General features: G+C 45.1%; 3 protein-coding genes across 3 annotated transcripts in view; 2 read left to right on the forward strand and 1 right to left on the reverse strand.

Moving 5' to 3' along the window:
* Nucleotides 1–2,945, forward strand: part of acin1b (apoptotic chromatin condensation inducer 1b) — a 29,375-nt gene extending 26,430 nt beyond the window's left edge. The window contains exons 16-18 of the mRNA XM_071518265.1: nt 11–371; nt 1,075–1,172; nt 1,322–2,945. Coding sequence (XP_071374366.1) covers nt 11–371; nt 1,075–1,172; nt 1,322–1,651 — 789 coding nt within the window. The 3' untranslated portion in view covers nt 1,652–2,945. The remainder of the gene's footprint in view (nt 1–10; nt 372–1,074; nt 1,173–1,321) is intronic.
* A 227-nt stretch (nt 2,946–3,172) lies between these two features.
* On the reverse strand, nt 3,173–12,683 carry ajuba (ajuba LIM protein). The gene is made up of 8 exons (XM_071518280.1): nt 10,003–12,683; nt 6,747–6,848; nt 6,446–6,513; nt 6,259–6,321; nt 5,632–5,762; nt 4,711–4,762; nt 4,099–4,167; nt 3,173–3,894 (listed from the first exon to the last, which is right to left on the reverse strand). The coding sequence occupies exons 1-8, from the start codon at nt 11,564–11,566 to the stop codon at nt 3,763–3,765; spliced, it is 2,181 nt and encodes a 726-aa protein (XP_071374381.1). The 5' UTR covers nt 11,567–12,683; the 3' UTR covers nt 3,173–3,762.
* Nucleotides 12,684–15,563: 2,880 nt separating this feature from the next.
* On the forward strand, nt 15,564–17,569 carry mrpl52 (mitochondrial ribosomal protein L52). The gene is made up of 5 exons (XM_071518311.1): nt 15,564–15,603; nt 16,222–16,291; nt 16,489–16,556; nt 16,886–16,950; nt 17,116–17,569. The coding sequence occupies exons 1-5, from the start codon at nt 15,570–15,572 to the stop codon at nt 17,266–17,268; spliced, it is 390 nt and encodes a 129-aa protein (XP_071374412.1). The 5' UTR covers nt 15,564–15,569; the 3' UTR covers nt 17,269–17,569.
* Nucleotides 17,570–25,106: the final 7,537 nt, after the last annotated feature.

Raw genomic sequence — 25,106 nt, forward strand, 5'->3', positions numbered from 1 at the left:
TTCCCTGCAGGTGGATTTCCACAAAGGCCTCCTGAAACCAGACAGAGCAGAGGAGGACCATGCCGCCCAGCCAGGGATTCCTCAGCCCCGGCTGCCCCCGCTGATGCCCGAACGGGACAGGGACAGAGACCGGGACAGGGAACGGGACCGGGAACGGGACCGAGGCGTTGCAGGTGTACGGGACCAGTGGGCGGAGCGGGAGAGGGAGATGGAGCGGCGGGAACGGGCCCGGGGCGAGCGAGAGTGGGACCGGGATAAGATCCGGGAATTCGGGAGGCCGGAAGAGGACGCCCGGCGCTCTCGATCCAGGGACCGAGAGAGGAGGAGGAGGGAGAGGGGCAAGAGCAAGGAGAGGAAGACGGACAAGAAGGGTGAGAGGAAGGAGGATTTTGTCCCACAGTACTTTATTGTGGTTGTTTAGACACAAAGGGAAGGGCAAAGCAGGGAAGGGCAAAGCAGGGAAAAGCAAGTTAGTGGGATAAACCTTCATAAAGAAGAATATAATGATGTGATACTTCATTAACGCCCATAGAGAAATTATCTTTTCACTTACCTCCCTCTACCTGGAACCTACCTTTTTGTTAGTCTGATATTTTAGCCATTATCTGCGCTCGCTCTCAACAGACTAAAATAGTAAGAATGACCAACTTAATGCAGTGTGCCTCCCACCCACAGTTGCAAAATTGTTCCTACAACTAGAAATATTTAAATAAAAGGAAAATGTATCAACTAGCCTCATTGCTCAGCTTGCCCACAGAAAATTAAACAATTTGCAATTACAGCACAATTATCCCAATATGATGTAAATATCCAAATAAGAGGCATTCTGGCTCACAAGCGATCCTGGGAGTCGGAACCTAAATTATCCCTGTGCCCCACATCTACAAAAAACCACTTGTGCAGGAAACACTATTGTCGAAGTCATATAGAGAGACTGGCAAGTTAGCTTTGCCTGGATGGCTTGTGTCTGTCTATTTGCTCATGCAACAGAGGCTGAGATCTTTACCACAGTTGTAAACAATATATCACCTACTTTATGATACTAGATTTACATTTTTTGAATTGTCATTACAGAGAAAGGAGATGAGCCTCCTGCCAAATTGCTAGACGACCTGTTCCTGAAGACCAAAGCGGCTCCGTGTATATACTGGCTTCCCCTCACTGACGAGCAGGTTGGTCCTTCACTCACTCATACTTTTTTTTCTGTCAGTAACTCTCCCTCTCCCTCTCCCTCCCTCTCTCCCTCTCACCCACACACAGTACTTCCAATGCTTGGTTAAGACTTATAATTAAACCGTACTTGCCTCCTCCCCCCACCCAGGCGACGCAGAGGGCTTCGGAACGCGTCGAGCGGCAGAAGGAGCGAGAGCGGAGGCGCAAAGAGCAGCAAGAGGAGGAGGAGAAGAAGCGGGAGGAGGAGAAGAAAGAGAGGCTCAAGGGCAGGGAGAAAGAAGGAGGAGCGACGGCGAGCAGCGGAGGAGGCGGAGGTGGGCGGGGAGGAGACGGAGACAGGGAGAGGGATCGGGATCGGGGCCGAGACAGAGAAGGGGACAAGAAGAGGGACGGCTACCGGCCCAGGCGGCCCTCGGGGGGCGCGGGCGGCGGGCGGCGGTCTCGTAGCCGTAGCAACCCCAGGGACAGACGCCGCTGAGGGCTGAACGGCTGCAGGGAAAGATCAAGAGAGAGAGAGAGTTAGGAGAGAGGGATGCAGCGTAGTGCAGGACACAGCAGATAGGAAGTCATGGGAGCGAATTTTATTTCACTTGTCAATGCATTTCTCTTGTCTTCAGTTCTGGACTTCTCTCTGCTCCTCGCTACCTGTCCCTCCGTGCTTTAATTCGTCCCATTTGACGCCACCGTTGTGTCTTCCACACGTTATGCCGAGTCCCCCCCCCCCCCCATGTATATTTACTTGGAAAATGTTGATCACATGTTGGTTAATAGGAGTGTTTTTAGTGAAATGATGGTTCATCTAGCTTTCTAGCTAGCTCCAGTCCCCCTTTCTGTTCTATCTCTGTCTGTCTCTTTCGTCTTCCAGAGGCAGCACCACTCAGTCCTTTCTCCCCCCCCCGTTTGTAAGCGTGTAAGAAGATGAAAGTTGAAATCAGGAGTCCGGTAGAGAGCAGCGTATCTCCCCATCTCTGCGCAGTGCCGCTAATTCTCCTTGATGTAGGAAGAGAGGCAGAGAGGGCGGTGGTTAGTTGGCTTGCTTCAGCGTTTTGGCTCGCTGAGGTTTGGGAGCCCGCCTCTTTATTTTAGTTCTGCGGGTGCACAGTTCCTTCCTCCTCAAAGCCCTGTAATAAAAACCAATCCAAAATAGATCCCTGGCCCTCAAATATTTTCTAGAATCAATTTTAGTGTTCCACTCTTCACTTTTTTTTTTTTTACTGCTAAATTTACAGGCCCTCTTTGTAGGGTTAATGTGAAGGAATTTTTTGTTTGTTTTCTTGAAGTTTTATGAATCATGTATATGTTTCAGCCTTGGAGGGTCATTGTGTGTGCCTCTCTCTGACACACACGACTGGTACTGAGTCTAAACACTGTCCAAACGCTTTAAAACTAGAAAAGTGTCTGTCCTGGTGATAGTAAGAGACATGATATTGTGTGTTGTGGTGGTACAGGGAGACATGCACATGTTTGTCTTCAGTGGATTATATGGGGTTGATAATATTCTTTAATATGGAGAGTTGTTCTGTAATAATTATGGGAAGCCAAACTTCCCTGCACTGGATTCTCCATGAAGAAATGCCTACCCTGACCCTTTAATCATATATTTCAGGGGAGGTCATATTAAAACGAGTTTATCCTCTAGTAGAGTAACGATTACAGTTTTAATATTTTTAATTTGATGTTTTTAGTTGGAAACAATTTGATTTTGCTGTTTTTTTTTTCCTCCTGCAAGTGCTGAATGTACCAAGAATAAAAAATAAATTTAAAATTGGTTATCAGATGGTCTACTTGGCTTTCTTTGTCATTGTTCACAAGAAGTTTTCACACTGCAGAAGCTAATGAGCCTCTTCCCCGTCAGTGACAAAGTAGACCCACAACCGTGTAATGACAAATCTATTTAACAGAATATATCCATGGAAGCTCAATGCAAAACAGTAGCTACACAGCCCAGAGGCCTTACCTAAAATATATTTAATGGCCTCATTTGCCTGTACTCTCGATCAATATCATTGTAGTATGGTAATACTGAGGTTTTGGTGTGACTGCCACCTACAAGAACACTATAGTTGGAACACAAATGAAAATATTTATTAATTACAACAGATACAGGAATGTTTTTGTTCCAAATTGTACAGATTCACGTAACAAATCTCTTACAGTAAAGTAAATTTTAAGTGCAAATTGTTTGCTAGCGATAATATTAAATGTACAAAACTGTTAAGCAAAAATCCCTTGTTCTTCTACAGCAAACAGTAGCCACATTGGGGCAGGGTAGGGAGGGTTGAAAAAAAAAAAAAAGCAGTAGTTTCGTTCCCATTCCCTCATAACTATGGTACAGTAATAGTACGAAAAGTACAGCAGGCAATACATGTGATAAAGGGACTGATCCAAGACTAAATCAAAGTGAACCAGTGGAAATGTCTTAATACCAGCAGTTTCATGTGTGAGTTCATCTCCGAAGCAAAACTTGAATTAAGAATGTGTGTGTGTGTGCAAGTATTCGACCAAGTGAAAGCACAAGAGCGAGGAAGAGAGAGAATGACTGTTTAAGACCAGTTTGTTTTTTTACATATATAGCTGCATAGGGGTTCATCAGTGTGTGTTGTGAGGGGGAATGCTGTGTGTGGTGCACACTCTGGTCATGTGACAGGAGTGGCAGAGGAGATGAGAGTCCAGAGGGAAGCACTGGGAGCCCGGCTTATCGGAGAGCTGCTTCCCACACTCCTGAGGAAGAGAGAGACACACACACACACACATATATAGATAAGGACAGGAATGCAGATGAGGAAGTGAGGTCAGCTCACTACATGATAATAAAGGTTCATCAAAACACATTACAAAGCTCCAACTCCAGTCCGCACACCCACTGCACCCTTTGGACTAAATATACGAGCTTGGTATCTTTAATGAGCTGAAGGCCAGACTCACCTCGCAGTGGTAGCACTCAAAGTGATAGTCCTTGTTCATAGACACGACCCTGAGGATCTCCTCACTGCCCTGTGATGGGAAACGAGAGAGCGATGGAGATGTCAGAGGGGTCAGCGGACACAAACGTCACACACTCAGGTCAAATATCAATTCTCAGCGTTTGTTTAATCCTGCTCGGAGTAGCCGTTGGGTCTGGTTTTCCACATCAGGACAATTCAGATCCTGTGTCAGGTAACTTGTGAATCACAGGAGAATATGCTGGTTCAACTTATTTTGAAACACTTTCCTGTGATTGCCTGAACGCTCACTGTATTGTCCTATGTGGCAACTCCCAGCCATCTGGCATCTAAATATTTCACTCTCTACTATTGGTTGGTTCTGATGTTGATAATCTAGAAATGTAAGCTTATTCTGCTGTTACACTTCTTCTATGTCGCTCAGGAAAAGAGCAGCAGTTAAAATGTCCATGTCCATGTAAAATGTATTTGCAAATAATATTCCACTCTAGTCTGAAGCCATAAATAAGCACATGGACAATTGAGAACACCTACACACACACACACACACACACACAGACAGACACACAGGTTTCTCACAGTGATGTGCACTTACCTCAGTAGGTAAGATGGGCTGTAAACAGGCAGCGCACTTTGGGGCAAAAGTCCTGAAAGACCACACAGGAAAAAGTTTATTGTTCTATGTTAGGAGTGATAAGATAGCCGAGTCATGTCTGAAGAAAATGGGATGAGGAATGGGAAGGGAAGGGAAAGGGGGCAAGGACAATTTTCAGATGTTACGCATGCAAAGAGTACTTTCCAAAAGTAACATCCCTATTACATGTAAACCTTGTGATAAAGTATGTAATACCTTCCTAGTCGTTGGCTATGGTTACACTTGTCAATAAAACATGGAGGTCACATCACTATACGTCCACTCTAGATTTGAAAATGGCTGTTTATGCGTCTCCTCGGGTGTTTTTTTTTTATTTTAACCCGTCTACACTACTTTTTTCTGCTCTGCCTCTGCATCTCTTTACACTTTTTGTGTACACAATGTGGCTGGACTGCTTCCAGACAAACAATCACAATACAAGGCCCGCTCACATCCATCTGGTTTTGAAGATCTGATAGCAACATGAGCAAAATCCAATTTTTGTTCATCCTGATGTGTCACTGAAACAACAACTGTAACTGTATCCATTATAAAGAACATTAAACAGCTACAGCATATGCATTGCTAGTAATTTAGTGCATAACATTTCTAGGTCGAGTAGTAGGAGTAGGAGTAGTCTACTTCTTTTTTTAACATGATAATTTATGCTTATTTTATATTTTTTTGTGTTATTGGATAATTTACAGTAGACACAGACAGAAAAGATGGTGCTGGAGAGAGGGGGATGACATGCAACAAAAGGTCCCAGGCTGGATTCGAAGCCCAGATGTTGTGGGATCATGGTATATGACTGAGCTGAGCCACCATGAGTCGTCTACGTCTACTTCTAACAAAAGCATTCAAACGCATGGCATGTCTCACTTGTTGTAGTCCGCCACACAGTAGATGTTGCTGTGGTGGTCGACGGTGAACGGCACGCCGTCCAGAGCCTTGGAGCACACCACACAGCGGAAACAGCCTGGGTGGTACGAGTTCCCAAGAGCCTGCAGGATCTGAGAAGGGAGACCGATAACTTATTATTAGAGGTCAATGGACTCAGCAATACACCAGACACGCATTCATAGCAACTCCGACCCTAAAGAAAAAAACAAACCCAAAACACTAACGCTAGCTATTAGTGATGCATCTTGAATTTCTGAGCAGACGTATAACCAGCCAACAGCTGAATGCAATAAGTTCATGCTGTTCTCTGGGAGTTGTCAAAAGGCATTCTGGGAAACGTAGGAAAACCACTAACTGAAGTAGAAGTAGATGAGGCAGGCTGAGGGAAAGTGGGTTCACCAAAAAAGTAAATTACAACTCTTCGTCACAAAACAACTCCTGGAATGCATTGAGCACCACAGACTGATGATATACGACTTCTTTTAAATCTAGATTATTTAAACCACATCTTTGAATCAAAACATTTGCTTAGGAGGTATTGGTGCACTTCTTCATGTGGTACGTATGCACACCCCACACCCACACCCACACACACACACTCCTCACCTGTTCCAGAATAAGATGGCCACACACGCTACACTTCTCAGCAGCAGCCTGGAAACCGGAAAACTGTGACAGAAGGCAAGAAATCAATCTTAATTTTATAAAGCCCTTTGAATCTGAATATGGCTGGAGAGTGTGTGTGACAGAGATGAGAAAATAAGCCTTTCTTGGCTTTGACCTCAACTCTTACCATGTAATCCTCTTTACAGTACACAGAGCCATTGACATTGTAAAAGTCCTTGTTTCTCAGGGTGCGTCCTGGAAAGGGAGAGAGGAGGGAAAGAAGGAGAGAGAGAGACAGAGAGACAATCTAAATCAACTAACCATGCCAAGGCAAGCTGACCCGTGATGGGTGATTATCACTCAAGATAAAGCCGGTACATTTTAATAGTAAACAGTCAGTGATAAAGGAGTGACAGAAGCTCAGCATAAGCTCAAACGTACTTCCAAGTCATTGTTGGGTTTGGGAGGGAAAAAAAAGCAGGACTCACCGCAGGACACACAGGTGAAGCAGCGTGTGTGATAGAGGTTGTCCAGAGCCTGGCAGGCGTTATCCGCCCCGTACACGCCTTTCCCACACTTCACGCAGGTCCCTGCCAGCACAATGGGACACACAACCGACGCAAACAAGCATTAAGTCGAGAGTAATCGCTCACCAGCTCTTAACACTTCGTTTACGATGCATTCCAAGAGGATGTGTCTGAAATCCAACTCCACACAAAGTGTCAACACTTGTAAATCCTCTCGTTCGCACCACCTAGGGGATTTTCACACAGTTAAAACCTGGTTACTCATGGCAGCCTGTTTACTCATCCACTCTTTCTGAAGCTCTGTTAAAAGGGAAACTCCACCAAAAATTGCTTTTTGACTGTTATTCTGAGAAAGGAGATTATTTCTCCTTGAATTTTGAGGTCTGAGGTTCCTGTAACTGCTAAGCATCCGGAATTTAGAAAAACCAAAACCAAAAGAAAAGAAAGGTTTAATAGGTACAGAACCATGATTGTCCATAAAATGTAATTTTTATCCTCACAGGCACTGAAATTTGGAGGTAACACATGATTGCATTTTTCTTGATCTTAAAAACTTAAAATGACTCATGAAACAACAGGAGAAACATTATTACATCATAAGGAAAATGGCCACTATTGCAACATAACAACCTAAATATAACTTTTGGTGACATTCCTCTTAAAAAAAAAAAGAGGGACAACATGAGCAGGATAAAGGACAGGCTGCTACAGGGCCGAGTTCCTCCAAAGCATTATCTAACGGCAGATCATCTTTGTTCCCTATTTTAAGTCAAACATAAAGATGTGCTTGGTGCCAAAACACTACTTTCACTTCCTGCCCAAAATGTAAACTTAACCAACAAGCACATAAATGAATTGCTATATCTTACAAAATTGTCAATTTTTTTCCAGCTCTCTTCAAAGTTAGGGTTAGGTATAAGGTCTCCACTAAGGTTACGGGTTAGGGCTCAGGTTAGGGTTAGGTAAATAATCAACTTTTTTAGCTCAAGATCATGATGAGTTCAGGCTTTGCTGCTTGGTGGCCGTAAAATAACAGTCTTGCGGTGCTTTTGGGGAACCGTGTGTCAGTAAACAATGTGACAGACCCAGGTTGAAGTCAGTCAACCTTCACAACTAACTAACTTTTCTGTATGTTGCTCATCTAACAGAGAGCAGTCAGGTCTAAGTACGTGTTTAGCACTAGTCAGAGTATTGGAAGTAAAGTGGAAAAGTGGTGTGGTGGTCCAAGCTACAGTGTTACTGTGATCTATTTAAAGGATCTGTGTTTTGCCTTTCTAATGTGGTTGAGGGAGTGCCACGCAAATTGAGAATTCCTACACTCTGTTCCTATGGTCTTGGACAGTCCCATCAATATTTAGGAACAGGAACAACTCCCTGCCAAAGCCAGAAACCAGAGAGCCAAGGCTGAAACTTAAGTTCTTAAATATAATGTCTGGAGCCGCTCCATAGAGAATGAGTTGGGAAAGAATTGGTTGGAGTGACTGGGACAGCATCCAGGGGCATTTTCTAGGGATAAGGCTACATTTTGTGGTCCATGACCAACAACGCTGCTATAGAATAAAGCTCATGTGGGTATAAAACACTGGGTACAAAATTTGGGTAAACTGAAGAAAACTATCACCAATGCACTGAAACTGTCTCTGAGACTGAAACCAATGAAAATCACAAAAAGGTGAAGAGAAAGAGGTCTGACACGCTGAAGAAGGCTTCTGAAACGTTTGTGTTCCCCTGGCTGAGCCTAAACTCACTGATAAGCACAAGAAGACATCTTTGCATATGGATTGTTTTGTGTGCAGACCTCTCTCTTTTTACCTTTTGTGACAAAATTTGGCCACAAAATTAGTCTTTCAATCATTGTTTATGGAGGAGCTCCATGCTTTATACCTGATGATACAAGTCTGAGTCTTAGCTCTCCAGTTCCTGGCTTTATAGGAGGGTATTGTTCATGTTCACAAATACGGATGGGCCTGTCCTTAACCGCAGGAAGAACATTTACGAACTCCAAAATTGCGTGGCGTTCCCGTTTTTTAACCTCGCTCAGCATTGCTGCTCGAATCGGAGTGCGCAGCGTCTGTCTTCACGGCTCAGAGCCTCCGAGTCCCATCTAATGGCTGTGAGGAGTACAGTATTGTATGTCCCCTCGGGGCACACATACCTGAGCAGAAAAACAGGCTACAGCACACCGCCCCTGCACACGCCAGGGCAGCATTACACACACCAGCACACACATGACTCACACCCACAGAGACACACACACACACTGCGTTATTGTGGCCTGAAGTCACTCCGGGAAACACACAAACACACCCTGCCGCAGAGAAACAATATACACACACACATCCAGCCACAGTTACACACTGCTACCCCTACGACACACACACACACACACACACACACACACACACAGTCTGAGCCCTAATCTTCTGTGACTCACAGTAATGGTCGGAGCTGTTTATATGGAACATGTAATTTGCGTCTGAACGTTGAAGCAGAGTTTTTGCAGTTCACTGGGTGTATTGATACGCTACATTTGCCCCAGGTGTGTGTCTGCATGTGTACGCGCATATTTGTATTGTGTGCGCTTTACTACGCTCATTCTTCTCAACAATATGTACATTTCAATGTGTCAGCTGTGTTAAATCATAAGCCGTTTTTCCTTCTTCTCACGCCCCTCTTTTATCTCTTTCCTCTTTTCTTTCCTCTCTCTCTCCGCTTCTCTGCTCTTTTCAGTCTTTTATGGCCAGCCAAACACATCTACTTGTCTGGATCAGTTTCTGGGGCCCAAGTGTTTTTCCTCCTTTATGCTTTGCGTGCTACAACCCTGCATGTCTCTGCAGGTTCCAAGGCACCATCCATCCATCCATCCATCCATACACTCTTTCAACTATCAATCTGTCCATCCATCCTTGCATCCATACAACCCTTTCATTTGGGGGGGGACCTGTGATCTGACACCAGGCAGCGAGGATGACAATAATAACACACTGAGGGAGGATGTTGGGTGACCCAGTGCACTGAGCGGATTATATCATCCATATTAGGGATGCCATACATGAACCGTGACTGCATCGGTTCAAATTAGGGTTGTGATTTTCATGTCAAGCTCCATGTTAACTTGTCACCTTTCTACCTTTCTCCTCACTTCCCTGGCTTTCCTGTTTCCACTTCATGCCCTGAAAACAGTTGTTAAAAAATAAAAGGAGTCTACTGATCTCACCAAAGAACTCCTGGCGGTTCTCTGTGGCCTCTCTTCCAGCTCCTGGATCCTCCTGGGATTTGACCGGCCCTCCGGCTGAGGCAGGCACGAGCGTTGTCGCCGTCGGTTTGGAGATAGCTTTTATCGGAGGAGGCTGCTCTTTCAGCATCAGGCCCCCCAGGAGCCCCTCCCCTTCCAGCACTGCGTCTCTCAGTAGAAGTCGGGTCAGCTCCTCCTGGTACCGGGTCCCAGGCAGGTCTGAGTAGCGGGCCCTCTCTCCCGTCACACCCCCCTCCTCCCCTCTGGCTCCTGCCCGCTGCTCCTCCCACCAGTCCGGACCGGCCTGGTAACACGCAGCCGCCGGACTTCCCACCGCAGGCGGGTATGAGTGCCGGCTATCGTGGGCGCCCGGAGGCACCCCTCCCTCCAGATAATGAGTCCAGGCCTCGGCAGTGGGCGCCCCGGCCCTGCCTGGACCTCCATACCCGGCAGTGGAGCCCCCTGTCTGCAGGGAGGAGAACGGCTGCTGTGGGGGGAGGCCTCCGGAGGCCGAGTAGCGAGAGTCATAGCCCAGGCTGATGCCGCTGGTCCGGTTGCTGCTGCAGCGGCTCCCCATGGGACTCCCTCCTCCGCCGCCGCTGGCCGTGCTGGAGGCGAAGCTGGACCTGGGGCTGACCAGCACCGACTCCTGCAGGCTGAACGAAGAGCAGGGGCTCAGGGTCGGGCCTGGGGGGTAAAAGAAGCCTCCGCCTCCCCCTCCTCCGGTGACATCAGAGGGACGGTGCGGTGGATGAGAGAGGGACGCAGGTCTGGTGCTCTCCCACAGCTCGCTGCCCGTACTCAGGCGTTTGTAGAATAGAGCCTCCTGGAGAGAGAGGCGTTTGTGCCTCTCCGGCTCGGAGAGGTAGCCGGCCTCGGCCAGGCCGCCCCCGCCGGCCCTAGGAGCCGACCCGTACCCCGTGGCGGTGGGGTACGGCGGGGGCACAGAGAGAGGCGGAGGCTGGGAGAGGAGCTGCTGTCGTCTGACCAGCTGCTGGAGCTCCAGGGAGTAGCGCCGCTGGTTCAGGGACGCCTTGGAGCCAAACGCTCCCAAAGGGTCGCACTCGGGGCCCAGGCCCGACTCACGCCTCAGGTGGGAGTCCACGCCTTCGCCCAGGTAGCAGGAGGCGCGCTGCTGGGGGGAGCGCCGCCTCAGCGGGGCTAAGGTGGAAGGGTGGAGCGGTTGCTCAGCATCTGAAGGTACGGGGCCCACCGTGGAGGAAGTCGGAGGTGGGCTGAGGAGCTGAGAGGAGGACACTCCTATCCCTCCGCCTCCTGCTCCTCTCCCACTCGTTGGAACACATGCCTCGGTTGCGGTTGCAGAGGCAAGCGAGAACTGGCCGGGTCTTGAGGGCGAGGCAGCTGCAGAGTTGGGAGCTGGTGGCAGACCGCTGCCCCCACCGCCGCCTCCAGAGATGCCAATGTTGCCATTGCTGTTATTAGAGTTGTTGGCCGAGTCATGTTTTTTCTTTGAACTGTTGAATTTCACACTGCCCGAGTCCGTTAGCTTTAACTTTTCCAATAACTTGCTTATTGGTCGGTCCATGATGGAGCCTACTTGTACTTCTCTGTAGGGCAAAGTCAAGTTTTTGCTTTTAAATTTTACAGCTACCCCTTTACGTTAAAGATTGATGTACTCAAATACAATGTGAGTAGATATACAGCAGAACAGTAATGTTCAAGTAAGTCTACAGAACAGTTTTCACTACAGCAGTTGAAATGGCAGAATCTGTTCTAACAAATAAAAAACAAGACAAATTGGCTTGAAATCAATTGAGGGCTAAAAATGACCCTTGCCTATATACACAATAAATACAAAACAGATAAATAAAACGTTTAAGACATTTCAGGGTGGTTACATGACTTAAGTCCTCTGAGTCATCTGGTGTGCCCTCATGTGGAAAATCCACAGGGACAGGTAGGCAGCGGCGAGGAAGAATCCATTGGATTACTGGACAATTACTAGCAGTTAAAGTCAAGCCAACAAAGCGGTGACGAAAATAAATAGGAGACACATACATTCAGGACACTTTCCGTGACCTATGGTGGTGGAGGGCCTCCTTTGTGGACCCTCATGTGGCTCCACACCTGCATCTTCTGCATTAGTGAACTGTTATCTTGTTTGAAATGTTCTTTAGTAATGTTGGCTTGATATTTTGGTCGTCCAGTGCAGTCGGGTGTCCCTCCGTTTGATACTTTTTTTCAGCACAATGTGGAGAGGTTTAGTAGTCACTACTTCATGTGGATCCAGTGTAGACAAGAAAATAAATCCGTTTATGCACAGTTAGTCGACTCACCCGACTTCTGCCATTCATCTCTCGACGAAAGACGTTCAGAAAAAGTAAAATAACATCTTTAACTTAGCGGTCCACGCAGAGAAAACACACGGCGCACGACACCTCCGTCCGTCCTCGGCTCTTTCATTCCCGTTTTCAAAGAAGAAATCCTGTCTGGACTCGGCGAAATAGTAGCGGAGAAGTTTGGCGAGAGTAGGAAATAATGGAAACCGGAGCCCCGTTACAGACAGTTACATCCCGGTGGGCCGGTGCTGGGCTAAACGAGTCGCAGGAGATAAATAAAATCCTTCCCCGTGTGCATAGCACGGTCGACAACTTTGTTTCTTTCTTTCTTCCCCCTAAATAATTACTTACCTCCCCCCTCTTTTACACCAGCGTCAAGCCGACCAGCATGAAAAACAACACTTCCCATCAGGATTTTCAAAATAAACTCCTTTTTGACGACCATAATCTTTAACAAAACATAATCTTTTACCATCTATTTTACAGCTATAGTGTCGCTTCACGTTTAATACAACGATTCATCTGACTATTTCTATACGAGTGTGTCGCTCCCTACACCCAAACACTCACTTATTCGTTTTCTTTTTCAAAAGTGACACAATTCATGCTTTTATTTTGAAGGTAGAATCGCCTAACTTCCTGTATTACGCTGTCTTTCTCTGACTAGCTTGACGCAGCTCCCTGTTCCTTTATCATTGAGCGGCGGCTCGTTTCCCCCACCAGGCCGGAACACCTTTCCACCAGCCATGGCTCTTTCGTCATTCATACGCAAAACTCCTCTGCTGGATGTGCCCGCTCCGCTCAGACCTTTAGACCTTTTTTTCCCGATAGGCTATATAATTATCATGCTTGCTAAGTTTTCAATACACGAACCTAAATTCATTACGTTTCTACCCAAATTTGCTGTTTTTTCAGAAGTCTTCAATCGGTCTGTGTCAAGCCTCTTGCATTTATGAAAAGGAAAAAACACGTGAAAGAATCCTAAAACAGATATTTGCCCCCTTTCTCGTTGATCTATCCAGTTATTTTCTTTTTACTTCCTGTTTATGTTTTTCTTTTGCATTGATCTTTATGTTTTTTCCCGTTCTTTCCCTACTTTTTTTTTTTTTACTGAATCCTGAATGTTACACTGATTTAACTGTATGGTGCGCACATCTTTATGTACATAACAGTTATATAGTCCATATGTTGCCTTTGATTTTACATTTGAATTTTCTGAATAAAATAGAAACACACCCATGAGATCTGTGGGAGAGAGGCACGTTTTGAGGAGGGGAGGGATAAAAAAAAATTATATAGCCTATGACAAAAAAAATAAGGGACAGCTATTAATGTTTATTATGATAGGAAACAGATGCATTCATTGCGGCTTTCAGGTTGACAGAGGCCTAAATGGTGATGATGGTGGGTAAACTATTACCGCCAGTCTGTGATTATCATAAGCCAAACCACCATTATAAACAAAAATAAATGTTGTTTTCAGAAAAGCATTAATTATTTTTATTTTCCTTACATTTTCCGTATCCTCATATAACTTCCATCCGCTTGACACAACTTACTATGATGAATAGGGGCTACTACTAATTTACTTGATAATGATGTCAGGCTGGTGGGTAAACTATTCCTCAAATAAGAAAAAAGTGGGTAAACTAAAATTTGGTGGGTTTACCCTCATCCAGATCCCTGCTGATTATTTTCCACTCTACCCCACCCGTACCAATAATAGCCACGTTTATCAAAGTCAAGCCTATAATGTAACCAGCAGATTCAAGTCCTATCTTTGCTTTCTTGGCAATGTTTTTGATTTGTGCAGTTAAATGTTGGCAAAAAAATCCAATATCAGTTGGTTCCAAAAGTGTGGAAAAAACACACGTTTCACAATACTTCTTTTTAACCTGTTACAGCCCAATGCTATGCTACATAGTTGTATCGTTTTTCAACTGCGTCGTTCAGACAACAGCACTACTTTATTGTACCACCAGCCTGTGGAATGCGCGGAGGGACACTGCCGAGTGGCGTGGCTGGTGAATTTTTTCGGCGTGTCTGAGCTCTCCAAGGACGATACAAAGTAAACATCCCGCTACTATTTCAGGACTGGCCGGCATTAGTCAGTCCTGATTCCGGCCGTTTTGTGGCAGTTAGCGGAGACCACGCACAAGCCCCAATAAAGCACAACTTGTTTTGCCTGTCTTGTTTGGATAGGCTTGTCGTTTTCTCTGCCCCGGAGCCCCCTCCTTTGGCTCCGGAGGCTTTCGTGGCCCCTGCGGTTGACTGCAGTCCCTGCCTCCCCAGACTCTGGCGTTCACCTCGGAGACTGCGAGTGGGAACTTGTCTGAAAAGCTAACAGAGAAATTCTTCGGGGCTTAGTGTCGGGGCAGATATGCAAAAACAATACTTTACAGAGGTGCTTTCGCTGCGCTCCGTGCGATTGTGCTACAGTGAAATGTAGTCATATCGATTATATTTTCAGATAGGGCTCAATACACACACACACTCTCTCTCTCTCTCTCTCTCTCTCTCTCTCTGTATAATTGCGTGGCCTATTCTTCAAAGCCTAATGGCGCGGAGACATGCAAACACAACGTTTAAACACTGCGAAAGATCTGATGATTTTGTTCTGTATGTTTATTATGTTTTGAGTAGTCTGTGTAGATTATTTGTGTGAGATCTGTCACCCATGGGAAGCTGTCGTACACCATTGATAGCTCCACTAACTGCAGAACTAAAGGCGCTGTAGCCTACATGCACTGACTCCCTCCCTAATGAGCGATTTGCTTTTGTCGTGTTTTTTTTTTTTTTTTTAAAGAAAATTCTACAGGTTTATTTCACCAACTTATTAGATGCCATTGTTTTATTGGACTGGCCTCGGCTGACCTGCCTACACACTTTGCAGGCAGAGCTGCAGTGTAACGCAACAGGCTACAGTGTAGCAATGCAACAGAATTCTAAAAATGTAACATTTACTCTATGATGCATAATGCTATAGTGCGTAATGACCACCAATAGCCACAATTGTATCAAAAATCATTCAAATCATCAATTAACAATCAAATGTGCCTGTTTATGTAAGTAGAATGCACTCAAACTTCTTTGATGTAATAATCTAACTTTTGATCATAGATAGATAGATAGATTGATAGATGAATGAATGGATGAATGAATGGATGAATGAATGAATGAATATAAAACTCATACAGACAGTGTATCTTGAGCTCCATCTGCTGGTAAACCCAGTATCGTGCAGACAACATGGCGGCCCCCATTAGGACGTTGTGCTGTTCAGGTGAGAGAGGTTATTCACTAAATCTGTTGTGTGTAGCCCCTTTAAACCTTGAAGCGGGGTTATGTTACTATAAACATTGATTTTAGCTACTAACCACCTTCGAAACAGCTGTCTGTCAACTTAAAATAACCAACTTTATGCTATAACGTTGGCTAGCAAGGCTAACGTTGATGCTACTCTTGCTGTCAGATGTAAACGCTAGTTATCATGTGTATCAAGGTTACGAGGTATATCTTTTACTATTGGCCAGAGCGATAAATAACCTGGGTAAATACGTTTAGTTTGGTGAGGGTCCTTTCTGCACACAGCTGTTATATAACTAGCGCTTGGAAGAGACCAGTTAGCCTCAGACTAATAAGTTACGTAGTAGTGTAGTAGTGTTTAGTGTTTAGTAGTGTAAAGTAGTGTTTTCTTTGCTAGCAGTGATGTTAGGTGCATTTTCTACTATTGACTGTAGTTGTTGAATGTAACTAACACTTGTTTTATTGGATCTTAACAACTATACAACAATTGAACAACAGCTAGATATCATTGCAGTGATGAAAGTGAATCCTATAAATTATAGGTAATAGTTTGTCTAGAAATGACTTTCCCCCTTGTGTTTTTTTTTTCTTCCAGTTTTGAGACAGTCCAGCAGGACCTTCAGCACCACATGTGGAGCACAGGCAGGGCAGAAATGGAGGAAAGAGTGAGTTTACATTTGCTGCATATATGCAAAACAAACACCCAGTTCACTTATCCTACATCATAACATTTCTTATCTCTTCAAACATGTTTGCAGTCACAGCCAGTTACAGTATTTGCATGTCTGTTGATGATGGTGGTTTAACATTTCACCTGTGTTTAAACAGTTTAACATTTAACTGACTGTGTGTTTGCTCACAGACATGGACTTTCCCGTAGCGGCTCAGAATATGGACCTCTGACAGATCTGCCCGACTGGTCCTTTGCAGGTATTTTTTTTTGTGGACTAACAGGTGTTTGTAGCCATTTTTCTTTTGTGCCTTGCTCATGAATAACAGCACAAAGCATTGAGGGAGGGGAGAGCTATAGTGCTGTGATTTGCCCATTTCGTTTAAACTTTTCATTTAGATTCATTGGGTTGACCTGACATTGATTTTAGTAAATGTTACAAAAATCCACCAGTCTACTTTCAACAGTGAGAGAAAGCTGTGATCAAGTTTACAGAAAAATGTCCCACTTGTCAAATTTGTAATCTAGTTCATGATTACACTAAATATTATGTGTGTTGACATTTCTGTTGGTTTGTGTATCTGGGCAGATGGAACACCAGCACCTCCACTGAAGGGACAAATCAGAAGAAAGCAAGAGAGGGAGGTTTTAGCAGTGAGTATCATACACTACATTTGTCTTCTTTCAAGCATCTTCATATTACTGTTTCTGTATTGTTTTTGACATCCTCTTGTGTCTCTCTCTCTCTCTCTCTCTCTCTCTCTCTCTCTCTCTCTCTCTCTCTCTCTCTCTCTCTCTCTCTCTCTCTCTCTCTCTCAGCGACGTATCATGATGCTGAACTCAGAGGTGGATAAAGGGATGGAGGTGTGGAGAGAAAAACAGGAAGAGGCCAGAAGAGTGGAGGAACACAAAAAGTCTCTCTTACTCAAACCTAAAGGGAAGCTATTATCAAAGAAAACATCTAAAAGTTAGAAACCTCTATCATGATCATATTGTAATATCCTTATTCTGAACAACATGTTGGTAGCCTCAGTTGTCCTTTTGGATATATTTATAAGGGCCTATGGCTTCTTCTGGATTACAGTTTGAATTACTTAATTTTTTAAAATGTATTCATGGATTTCTACTGCAGTGACCATTAGTTGTCATACTGTACATGTGTTTGCTCCATTTGTCATTGTTTTATGCTTTGAATGTGGAGCTATTGCAATCAATGAGCTGACTGACTGGATGATACAGAAGTTGTTGGGTGTAAAATAAGTGGAACTGTTCAATCCAATAAATAAGTTTGATAATTTAATGGATGTCTTTTAATAGTTTATCTTAGCTTCCACTAGAATGCAGCATTTCTCCAGTTAAAGGGAATGCGAGGGCTCAGACGCCATTTTGTCTAGTGTTGGGCTCAGAAAGGAGTTTTGTGGGGGCAGGCAGAGGAAGGGAGGGGTTGGCAAACATAAAGTGGCACTGATTCAGGAGTTTAGTGTGTGTGTGTGTGTGTGTGGGAGGGAGAGAGAGAGAGAGCGAGGGGTTCACACCTTAGCATGCTGTTGTAACTCAGTTTTAGATGAAATAGTTGACAAGGGTTCTGGCAAGACCACCTCAGTGCAGTAAGTAGCCTTGTTAAGTTTTAGTGAAGCCTTGGACCAAAGAAAATGAAGTCTTATTTGATGCCAGCTCCTAAATAATGGACCAATCATCCAAAATTATGAAAATTACATTATTAGCAAGGTTGTTTGAGGTCACTCCAGCGCAAATAAGGTCCAAGATTAGACCAAAACCTCCAGATAACAACAGCGCAGGAGCACAGATATACAACTGGACAGTGTCCCTTTACAGGATGAGCTGTTATCTAGAACATCAGCTGAGAGCAGGCGTCGTATTACTCATTTAAATGTAGTGAAATTAACTCTTAATATTTGTAGGACGTTGATACCAACAAAGAAGAAATGTTGGGTTTTAGAACGGGCCCTTCTGCAGCCTGGGGTCTGGAAAAATGATCAAATGACTGTAGCCATGGTGGCAGAAGGTTTAATAACGAAACCCACTTGATCATCTCATTTAAAGACAAAATTGAGCCTAGAACAGCAACTTGTACCAATATACAGTAAATAAACACATAAATCAATAGTGAAGAATTACATTGAAATGTGATTCCAGTTTAGTTCAACTGTCTCATTAGGGATGCTAGATTATTTTGTATTGTTATTAATTAGAGGTTCCTGCACAGGCATCAGGTTTAGAGAGCGTTATTACGACACTGATAGATTATTATATTGAATTTGAGGCATCGTTAAAGAGGCTAATTCGGCTAAAAAGGAACATTTTGCAGACTGAGTTTAAACACTGCGCAGCTGTGCCTTTGTTGAGTCAGCACTAATTTAGTGTGACTGACTTATAAACAGACTATTTACAAAGTGAGGTAAGGCTCTCTCTCCTCTCCCCCCTTCCTCGTTCTCTCTCTCCCTCATACTCTCTCTCTATCTCCCCCTCCTCTCTCCTCACACTCTCTCTCCCTCATCCTCCCTCTCCCTCTCTCTGTCTCATACTCTCTCTCCCTCATTCTCTCTCCCTCATACTCTCGCTCTCTCTCCTCTCTCTCCCTCATTCTCTCGCTCTCTCTCCTCTCTCTCCCTCATTCTCTCTCCCTCATACTCTTGCTCCCTCTTCTCTCCCTCCCTCATACTCTTTCTCCCTCTCTCCCTGGGTCTTCTTGCAGACTTCAGCAAAGCCCCACTGTAATAGGGCTGCTAGCCGCTGAGTTGCAGATTCTTTTCGATGGAGATGGGAGTTCCCCCCCCTTGTCTTTCTTTTCATGGGGCTGGAGCTGACCAAAGGAGCTGACTGTTTGTTTGTGTTAGAAAAGAAAATTTCATATAGTGTGTTGTGTTAGGTATGAAATGTAGAGCCTCAGAACAAAGCAGTAACCCTGCACCTCGTTTTCACACTGTTTTCTTGCTTTGTCTTCTCTCAGCCCCCCCCCCCCACACACACACACACACACACACACAGTCACACTCACACACACAGTCACAGTCACACCCACACCTGGACCATCAAAGAGCCCCAACTGTATTTTTCCCCCAACAGTGAGAAATGTAACTCCTCATTCTTGTTTTACTCACGCCCTCCATCATTCACATCCTGCTTTCTGTATGTCTTTCTCCTCAACACTCCCCTCCCTTCCCCTCCCTCTCTCTCTCTCTCTCTCTCTCTTTCTCTCTCTCTTCCTCTCCTCCTCGTGTTGTTTTGGTTTGGGGAAATGAGAACCAGATGTTGCTTATTGTGCAGAAGTCAATGAAGGAGGAAAGGGGGGGGGGGTTGCAGGGTGAGGTCAGTCTGTTAGTAGTAGGCATACTGATGTGCGAGGAAAGCGAGGATGAAGGCAGGGAGGAGAAGAGAGGGACGAGACAGCGGGAGAGCGAGGTTATAGCGCGTCCCTCAGATGTGGTGTGGCTTGTTTTCGAGGATTAGCTGACAGGCCTCTGTATTTCGGACCGCAGACCAGAGATGAAACAGGGAGTTTCCTGGCAGATATGACTGGGCCGGGGTGCAGGAGCCCGGGCAGCGGCCGGCTGCGGGACTGGGGGGTGGGGGTGGGGGGGGGGTTTGCGGAGGGTCTGATTCAGCAACTCGTTCCCAAAGACCACTTCCTGACCTGGGTGTTCCTGTGCTGTTCCTGAGGGGGCGCGGGGCACCCAGGCCAGCATGTTTTACAAAATTACACAGCCGGAACATTTTGTACAGTGTATGACTGTATGAGTATTGCTGCCCTAGGCCATAATTAAGCTTGTTTGTTGCTTGTTGGACGGTAAATCAAGTGGCTCTTTGCTACATCGGAAGACAGATTCCTTGTTTACTGTTAACCCAATAGAGTAAACAGACATTTTCTGTGGAAGCAGCGCTGATCTTTCTCTCTTGTTCCATCTCTCTTGGTTTAAGTGCATCTGCTTGTGTGGGAGTTAGTAATGTGCAAGTAGAAGAAGAAGAAGTAGTCTTGAGTCGGGCAAAATAGAAAGAGGAAAAAGAAAAGAAAAAGAAAAGAAAGCGTCGGTAAGCTTACAGTAGAAAGTCAATTGTGCCATAATGTAGGTTACCCAAACAAAGTCTCAGGTTGAATTGCAAGCAGCTGTCCTGGCCACTTCCTGCCTGGCATGGAGAAGGAGTGCTGAGCCTGATGGTTGTTCCTGAACCGCCCAGCCAGACTGTATGGGTTCAGCATTAAAATGGCTGACAGAGGGACAGAGAGAGAGGGAGGGAGGGAGAGAGAGAGAGAGAGAGAGAGAGAGCGAGAGAGAGAGAGAGAGAGAGAGAGAGAGAGGGAAAGAGAGTCCAGAGGAGGGAGAGACAGAGGAGCCAGAATGGAAACTAACATGGCTGCCCAAGGTCCCATCTCTCTTCATCTCCATGACCTACAAGACAAGATGGAGAGAGAGCAAATGCCTGGCAGACAGACTTGGCATTTGGTAGCATCTCCAGACAGATCCACATTACCACATGAAATGGCAAACACCAAGTGAAAAAATATTTTGTTTCTGCCTTGGCCTGTGTTGTTTGATTTCTTTTCCCCTCCCCATTCCTTACTGGCATCATTTTTTACATCCGTTAAATGTGTCTCTCTTCTCTGGCTGTGTGTCTGTCCACCAAGATGTCTTCACAACAATTCAGACTGGAGCCATGGAACAAAATAAATCCTAAATAGGGCAGTGGGACAAAAACGAAAAGGCGCACACATGATGGTTTTTTTTGTGATACTGTATCGATAACCAAAGGATAAACTAGTCTTTTTATCCTCTTGACTTCACAGTTTTTCTTTGTGGATGTGTAAGCTATATGATATGTGCTTTGGTGACTATTTACCATATAACTACTGAAAGATTGAAACTGGCAATATTAGGCCTTCCCATACAATCCAGCAGCATCTACATACGGTATCCATGTGCTCATCACACATTCCTTCCCTCATCACTTGTTCATCCAGTGTGAGATTTTAGAGCAAAAGATGAAGCATTGCAATGGAAATATGTCTAGAAAAGATGAATGAGTTGAAATAGTTATTGTGCATGGGAGAGATCCATGGAGACAAATCGAAATACCAGGTGACAGAGAGGCAGGGAGGGAGAGAGAGACAAAGAGAGACAGAGAGAGAGAGAGAGAGAGTTTGGCCATGAACTGAGAGTGGATGAACAGATGTGAGGAGAAAAATAAAATAAAAAAGATGGAGAGGATGGAAAGAAGTCAGGGTGGTATACAGTATATCCACACAAGTGAAGCAGATTTCAGAAAATGTTGTTAAAAAGTAATGATGAAAAGTGCAGAGCATTATGTATGATATTGCATATTTGCATATCTGCATATTTAGTATATGTATTATATTTATCACTCGTCAAGATGGATCAGATTATAATCTCCAAGTCCACATTTTAACAATGTTGTGTTCCTGTCTCAGCGGCTTACTGACCAAAAAGAAGGAGTGTAGTTGAAGGCAAACCTTTCTAACTTCAATTTACCTACCTCATCGAACTAATTGTCAGATTTTTAAATAATGAAAGTGCAAGGAAACTCTAATTTTGCTTGCCCCCATCCAGGAAGGTCAGAGGTCAGGATCAGCCAAACCAACCAAAATCAAAATTAATTTTATTTACAAAGCACATTTAGGGTTCAGGGTCATGAAAAACAAAAGCCAATAACAGAAACAAGATAACTAACATCACAAAGGGACACAAGAACAGGAAAAGTAGCATTAAGTGTCAAAACTATATGTAGTGTAGTTAAACAAGTAATAAATGGATGGAATGAAAGCTAATGCAAAATAAACTGACATTTCCATAAGGCATTTCTTTTTTGTTTCTCACATCCAACCTATTGCAAAGTTAATATACCCATCATAGTAGCTCCACTCACATTTCTGAGTTTGATTGTTTAGGAGAGGTGAGAAGAGAAGGCCATTTTTTTAACAGCATTTAAAGCAAAAGCACACAAACAGGTAGTTTAGTTACACATCTACTGTTGACTGTAATGGAACTTGCAATTCTCTACAGAATTAAAACTATACAGACAAACAGTACATTATTTTAGATATCATTGCTGATATCTTTTTATTGAGGATGCAAAATGCAAGGTGTGGGTGTTAGCACAGTTGTTATGGTGCTCAGGTTCTTCACAGAATTGGAGGTTTGTTGGAGTCCTAGTTGGAGATCTCCTCCTCCTTTTTCTTCTTCCTCTCTTTGCGGGCAGGAGTCAGGGCATCAGCGAGTCTTCGCAGCCAGCTACGCTTCTTCTTCTTGTTCTTGTTCTTCTCCAAAGTCTCATTGATGGCCCTCTGCAGATCAGCGACCTTGCCCATTACAAAGCCCTCTCTCTCAGCCCACGCTCGCTCCCTCTCTTCCATGGCCCGCTGGATGTCGTTTTTGGCCCTGATGAGATCGGCCCTCTCCTCCTGCCACTGGAGGAGGTGTCTCTCCAGCCGCTCCTCAGCCTGCTTCAGATCCAGCTGCGAGGCCATGCACTTCTCCAATGCCTCGTCTTTCTGCTTTTGGAGAGAGTCTTTCAGCACCTCTGCTTTGCAGTTAGCATCCACCTCCTTGACGGCCTTATTCACAAGTTGACGACGCAGGTCCTGGATAGTAGCCTGATCTTTCTCTGCAGCCTGAGTGCTGCGGTTCCTCTCCCTGTGGAGCTCCTCTATTTCATTGTTAAGAGCCTTGTTCTTCTGCCTGAATCTTTCTGGCCTGCTGCTCTGCAACCTTTTGGGTTTTCTGCAACTGCAGCTGGAGCTCTGACAGGGCATTCTCTGCATTCTCTGCAGCCTTGGTCCGCTGGCTTATAGGCTTCTTCTCCAGCTCAGAGGCATCGGTCTGGATGGCCTGTTCCTGGGCCTGTGCCTGAGTCTGGATCAGGAAGTACAGGCCCAGTGCCCGCTTGAGAGACGCTTCTTGCTCCATTATCTGCTGATATTTCTCGCTGTTGCATTTCTTCTGGGCCTCAGTCTGTTCCTGGGCCCAGGCATGGACCCAGGCCTCTTCCTGGGCCTGGGTCTGTTCCTGGGTCTGGATCAGGGAGTTGAGGCCCAGTGCCCGCTTGAGAGACGCTTCTTGCTCCATGATCTGCTGATATTTCTCGCTGTTGCATTTCTTCTGGGCCTCAGTCTGTTCCTGGGCCCAGGCACGGACCCAGGCCTCTTCCTGGGCTTGGGTCTGTTCCTGAGTCTGGGTCTGGGAGTCCAGGCCCAGAGCTCGCTTGAGAGATGCTTCCACCTCCATCATCTTCTGCCTGCTCCGTTCCTCCTCCTGTCTCTTGTTGTCTTGCAGCTGGTCCAGGACCTCAGTCTCTGTCTCCTCAGGGAGAGGAGGTAGGTAGGCTCTCTGCCCTGCTGGTCTGTGGGTGGGCCATACCTGGGCACCCTGCTGATGTGTGTATTGCTGGACATGCTGGCCTTTTTTCATCTCGCCTTTTTGTCTTTTGTGTCTCCTCCATCATGCTGAGAAATGAAATGCCTCTGTGAACACTGCAGCCTTTACACCTTGGAGTTTTGGAAAGAGAATTGTGGTTCTTCTGAATTCATGTGTTAGAGACTGAATTTGGTAGAGTTCAGAAAGAGAATATACTGTTTAAAAACAAGCACTGATCCTTATGTATTATGGTAAATGGTACCCGCCTGGTGTCAGTTATATGAAAATAGGGTCTTTTCATGAGATTAAAACATGCTAATGCTAAACTTTTTGTTGTTTTTTTTTTTTTATTGTTGCCGGTCGTTTGCCTTATGGCGATCACCGACTTCAGCTTGTGGTTAACCCAGCTTATTATATACCATTACAGTGACATTGTATGTGAAGAGTTATAGGATACTGAGTGAAGAGAGAGCATGAGGAAAGGGGGGAGGAGGAGGAGGAGGAGGAGGAGAGGAAAGAGCAGAGAAAGAAAGAGCAAAAACAGACCAACAGAGATACTTGTGGTGAGAGGAGGAGTGGTTTGAGACTGAAGCCTCATAAAAAGAACAATTTTGCAGCGGGTGAGGAAATAAGAGAGAGGGAGGGAGGCTGCTTGCAAAAGGATTTTTGGTTAGAAATGTCGAGGGGGAAAAATCTCCCAAAACCTATAAAATCATTTCAGCTTTTACTGCCCTTCTCACTTCTCTCACCTCTCTCTCTTTCTCTTCCCCTCTCGCTCTCTCTCTCTCTCTCTCCCTTTCTCCCTCTCTTTCAGTTTTTCTTTGTCATTCTTTTTACGCACTATTCTTTCTTTTGCACGTATAAAAGTACAGCTGTATTTTTTTCTTATGCACGTGACAATAAACTTGAACTTGAACACACAAGTTCACACACACAGACACACACACACACACAATCGTATATGCAGACTCCAGCCGGGCCCGGCCAAGGAGCTCAGCTGTTTCAAGAATTACCAGATGCTGTTAAGAGAAACTCAGTTGGAACGCGATTCTCTGAAAAAATGTGACCGTTCCATCACTTTTTCCGCCCCGTTCCTGGACACATGACCGCTGGGTCCGTGTCCAAAACAACCCCGCTGTAACTTGATCCAGGCCGCTCCATCTGTCGCCCTCCAACTGTACAGAACTGTAGAAGAAGTCAGGGGGAACACTGGCGTGTCCTGGTCTGTCAGGAAGTCAAAGGCAACATGGAGGGTTCAAATCTGATCTGTGGCTTTTGTCACATGTCATCTCTTTCTCTCCCATCCTCTCTGTCTTTGTACACTTGTTATTGAATCCCATACAGAGTTTCTTTTTTCCCTCGGAGGTCAGAGGTCAGGATCAGCTACAGAACACCTGGTAGTGATTCATTGTCTTGCTCAAG

This window comes from Centroberyx affinis, unplaced genomic scaffold, assembly GCF_046629955.1.
Source record: "Centroberyx affinis isolate AG114_WGS23_722 - 3 ecotype Tasmania unplaced genomic scaffold, CSIRO-AGI_Caff_v1 ptg000562l_1, whole genome shotgun sequence".
Classification (NCBI taxonomy): Eukaryota; Metazoa; Chordata; class Actinopteri; order Beryciformes; family Berycidae; genus Centroberyx; species Centroberyx affinis.